At 38.0% G+C, this 5,000-nt stretch overlaps 1 protein-coding gene across 1 annotated transcript in view; it reads right to left on the reverse strand.

Moving 5' to 3' along the window:
- Positions 1–5,000, reverse strand: part of LOC147469322 (DNA-directed RNA polymerase III subunit RPC1-like) — a 17,896-nt gene that overhangs the window by 303 nt on the left and 12,593 nt on the right. The window contains 7 exon segments of the mRNA XM_086549501.1: positions 1–613; positions 829–997; positions 1,426–1,574; positions 2,201–2,365; positions 3,758–4,028; positions 4,346–4,602; positions 4,818–5,000. The exon segment at positions 1–613 is cut by the window's left edge and continues 303 nt beyond it; the exon segment at positions 4,818–5,000 is cut by the window's right edge and continues 34 nt beyond it. Coding sequence (XP_086405627.1) covers positions 389–613; positions 829–997; positions 1,426–1,574; positions 2,201–2,365; positions 3,758–4,028; positions 4,346–4,602; positions 4,818–5,000 — 1,419 coding nt within the window. The 3' untranslated portion in view covers positions 1–388.

Below are 5,000 nucleotides of genomic sequence, written 5' to 3' on the forward strand. Positions count from 1 at the left end.
TCAGCCATCTTTGGTTTGTACATTTCCCTTTGTCCTTCCTGATGTTCATCTGTGCCTCCTTTGTCACCTACCAGGCAATGAGTTTGCAAGCTACTACTACTCACCACTATCACAAAACCACAAAAAAAAAGAAAAAAAAAGAGAGAAAAAAAAAAAACTGACTCTTCCAAGCATTTCCACAAAATTTAATACCTTCTCTAGTCAACAGAAGGAAAGAAATAGAAAAAAAAATAAGGTTCTCGTAAAGATGTGACAAGTTCATCTTATCTCACTCTTAACTGCCTGGTACACAGGGCCCTAAAGGGGGCTCATACACCCAGAGCCTTACATAGGAGACGCACACACATAATGAATCACTTTGGTCACACTCCTTGGATCATGGATGCCATTAAGACCATCCATTGTGGACAAGGGGGATGTGGAGCTCTGGGTGGTCGAAGATAAGGTTGCGCGTTCGGGGTTTGGCGTCTCTCTTGTGGCTGTGGAGGAGTTTGAACACACCCGTGCCAATGTTCATGGGCTTCCCCATGATGATGCAGTCGCTCACACCCTTGATGGGGTTGCTCTGGCCGTGGTAGGCCGCGTCGAACAGGTGGTCAGCCGTCTTTTCAAACTGTAAGGGGTATTTGTGGAAATGCTAGTTAGTTGGGAACATACGCACAAATGCACTGTACTTTGCTTTTTTTTTTTAATGCTATGAACATATTGCATTATAGTATTCTCTAATATTCTCATTACATTACATCTTTTCTTCTCAAGCTTATCAAAAAAAGAAGACCAAACAACCTGTCTAAATGGGCACAGGCAATGCAATGCAATGCAACTCACCGAGGCAAGCATCAGCACCGACTCCTTCATCTTAGAGAGACCATGGCGGGTGATGCCAAGTACTTGGCCGCGGCACGTCATCAGATCAGCCAGCAGCATGACGTGCCTGTGATCGACACTCAAGCCGTGAGTCTCCATTGTCACCGTGATCTCTTTGATGATCGTCGCTCTGGGAGAGGGAAAAGGGAGAAAGGAGGAGTGAGACACGAGGGATCTGAATTATGGAGGGGAATTATCTTTAGTTGAAAAAGAACTTAATACAAATATCTGATTAACATTGACATATTTCAAATATATATATTTTTTTATATATACAAAGAACATAAAGAACAAGTAGCAAAGTTGCTCAATAGTGGAGAGGGGAATACGGACATAAAATATAAATAAAAAATTCTCAACATTAAGAAATTTCCCATACACAATAAAAAATACAAGAAACCCCATGTAAAACAAGCATCACACAGTAGCACCAAACAAAGGTCATAGTCTTTATAAAAAAAAATAAATAAAAAAAAATAAAAATAATAAAAAAATAATAAAAAATAAAAAATAAAAAAATAAAAATCTTCAACTTATAACAGAATCCACCCAACCAACCTTGCTGCCTCAATCCCTAAAGAGGTGAAGACTTCATACGTGTTGTTTGAGGTGCAACGCGTGCCATCAACGCCATAGGTTGCAATGACCTCCTGCAAGTTGTCTCCTTCCACAAGCAGTTCATACTGGGAAATCCCACTCGTGTCGTTCTGTTTACATTAAAAAGGAAATCCATGAGGCACTTTATCAGTCCAGTGTATCCCTCTAGGAAAGGAATTGTGGGAAGTACAAAAAATGATGATTTTATCATATCTTGATGAAAAGAAGTATTGAGGTTATCTCTGCCAACAAATGAATAATTTCCTTTTTATTCTTTTAAATATTCCTTTAACTTGGATATGTTTTATGATTGAAATTTTAATTACGATTTTAATCTTGCTTATTCATCATATCAAAACATACGAGAATCAAGTTTGAACAGATACTAATAAAACATGATACCAGGAATTATCTTATAATTCAACAAAATTAAATACATAATATAAGACATAAAAACTGCACTTAGAAAATAATTTTACAAAAATAATAATAATAAAGAAAAATCAATAAAACAAAACAAAAACAAAAATCTAAAAAACATAAAAAATGATGAATGATAGAAGCATAAGTAAATAACAAAAACAAAGAAAGAACAAAGAATAAAAAAATATATATAAAAAATCTTCCAAAAAAAAAAAAAAAAAAAAAATCATAAATAATAAACATAAAAAATAAGCCATACTCTACAACAAGAGATCGCACATATATATAACTATCTGAATTGAACTCCACTGACCTGGTTGATGACAGCCCTGTTGACAGATGGCAAGCCCTTGATGATGACCTTGGTGATGTGCTGCTTGAGGTGCTGCAGCTGGTAGTACATGGACGACACCTTGGTCTTCGAGGGACGGACGGTGAGAATGGTGTCGGATTCTACACACACGTCCATCTCTTTCACCTGGGGAGAAGAGAGCGGAGGCTCATTAACTGTACAGAAATTCTTTGTAACGAAGAACAAACAGAGTATTTTCTGAAGAGGAACTTTGGGAAAAAATGTAAATATATCATTTATATAATACATTTATCATGCAATCATAAATATCGTTTAAATAAAACACTGATCACGAAAAATACAAATATCTATATAAAATATTTATCATGCAATTATTTGAAGTACTTTTGATTTTATAAAAACTTACTGAAACTAAAATACATGACCCATTCCGAGTATAAAAAAAGGTTTAAACAATGCAAATCAATGATGAATAGGACGTCTAAGCAGTGGTTGGAAAAATGGCACTAAAGATCAACCCCCATGGACCCCCTTCTAGGCAAAAAGATGCAAGGGAAAATTATGTAGTACATATAATGGCAGGTTAACTTGCAGGGAATTTAAGTAAAAGGTATAACATTATCCAAAAAATAAGGGAAAGAATGTTCTATGAAAATTGATGCACAGTGATGTCTTATAAAATGCCCAATTTACAGAGCTAAGGGAGGAGGCACCACCTACAGAAATACACACACACCACACACACACACATACTCACTCATTCACTCACTCACTCTATCTATTTATCTCTCTCTCTCTCTCTCTCTCTCTCTCTCTCTCTCTCTCTCTCTCTCTCTCTCTCTCTCTCTCTCTCTCTCTCTCTCTCTCTCTCTATCTCTCTCTCTCTCTATCTCTCTATCTCTCTATCTCTCTATCTCTCTATCTCTCTATCTCTCTATCTCTCTATCTCTCTATCTCTCTATCTCTCTATCTCTCTATCTATCTCTCTATCTATCTCTATCTATCTCTATCTATCTCTATCTATCTCTATCTATCTCTATCTATCTCTTTCTCTCTCTTTCTCTCTCTTTCTCTCTCTTTCTCTCTCTTTCTCTTTCTCTTTCTCTTTCTCTTTCTCTTTCTCTTTCTCTTTCTCTTTCTCTTTCTCTTTCTCTTTCTCTTTCTCTTTCTCTTTCTCTCTCTCTCTCTCTCTCTCTCTATATATATATATCTATCTATCTATCTATCTATCTATCTATATCTATCTATATCTATCTATATCTATCTATATCTATATCTATCTATATCTATATCTCTCTCTCTCCATCTCTCTCTCTCTCCATCTCTCTCTCTCTCCATCTATCTCTCTCTCCATCTATCTCTCTCTCCATCTATCTCTCTCTCCATCTCTCTCTCTCTCCATCTATCCATCTATCTCTCTATCCATCTATCTCTCTATCCATCTATCTCTCTATCCATCTATCTCTCTATCCATCTATCTCTCTATCCATCTATTCATCTATTCATCTATCCATCTATTAGAACCACAGGAACAGACAAAAGAGTATTGAAACCCACCTTGAGTTTGGACGTGCAGATGGCGTACTTGATCGAGTGAGCGTCCACCTCGAGCTTGAGATACCTGATGCGGTCCATGGCCAGTTTGAGAAGCAGGAAGCAATCATCGGGCAGGAACACCTCCTCCACGTACTCGCATACCTCCCCCAGAAGGGTCTTCTCAATGCGGCCTTTGACCTGACGTGCCTTCTCTGGGTCGGTGTCTAACTTGAGCTTGGCCGTAATGATGGGCGTTGAGATGCTCCGCGATGCGTTGATGATCTCCAGGATTCTAGGGGGAGGAATATACATATCACTTGAGGAATAGCAAGATAAAATAGATTTCCATCTAATATGGAGCATGTTGTAGAATGTCTTTAATGCATGATTTTTATTTCAACTTAAATCTTGCTTCTTTTTTTTCAAAACAATAAGATAAAATTAAAAACTAGATCTCGAATCCAAATGAATGATAAGCAATGCTCTCTAATCTAAAAAATCATATATACCATACACATATACAGACATATAATGATAAATATAAATCCAAATAAACTCATCAAACTACATCTCAAAAGAACCAAAACCAAGAATTATGCCACAACACACCTTGGCACACCAAGGGTAATGTTCATCGCAACTACTCCAGCAAAATGGAAAGTCTTCAGTGTCATCTGTGTGCCTGGTCCTCCAATACTCTAGGCACAGAGAGCACCCACAGCTGTGCCCGGTTCCATCACAGCACTCTGGTAGTGGTCGAGGCACGAGTTGAGGAAGTCAATGAGCTGCGTAAAAGTGAGCCGTTCCAGCTGGCGTTCCACAGGAAGGGCCTTCCCCTTAATGGCTTTGATGAACCGTGATTGTATCTATGGGTACAAGAGTAGTTAATAAAATAATACATATATATATTATTTTCTTTCTTTGGATTACTTAAATGCTACAGTAAAAATGAAAGTAGAGTATTAGTACTTTTCATTATGTATCCCCACAAGAGTCCACAAAATAGAGTATTCAACAAACTTAACATAATAATCGAGGGGCAACCTTAACCTCTTTCTTTCAAAAACTCAAAATCACACACCTTATCCACCCTCTTGGAGTACTTTTCTAAGAAAGTCTTGAGCTCCTCCTTGAACTTGGGAGATAGCTCCCTGAGGGCATCATCCTCCAGGTACTTCTCGCCAAGCTGCAGCACCTCCTTGCCAGCCAGGGGGTCTTCACTCGTGTAGGGGTGGGTGGCACGCACGTGGTTCAGGACGCGCTC

This window comes from Penaeus japonicus, unplaced genomic scaffold, assembly GCF_977035675.1.
Source record: "Penaeus japonicus unplaced genomic scaffold, GWHDUDI00000001_assembly GWHDUDI00000022, whole genome shotgun sequence".
Classification (NCBI taxonomy): domain Eukaryota; kingdom Metazoa; phylum Arthropoda; class Malacostraca; order Decapoda; family Penaeidae; genus Penaeus; species Penaeus japonicus.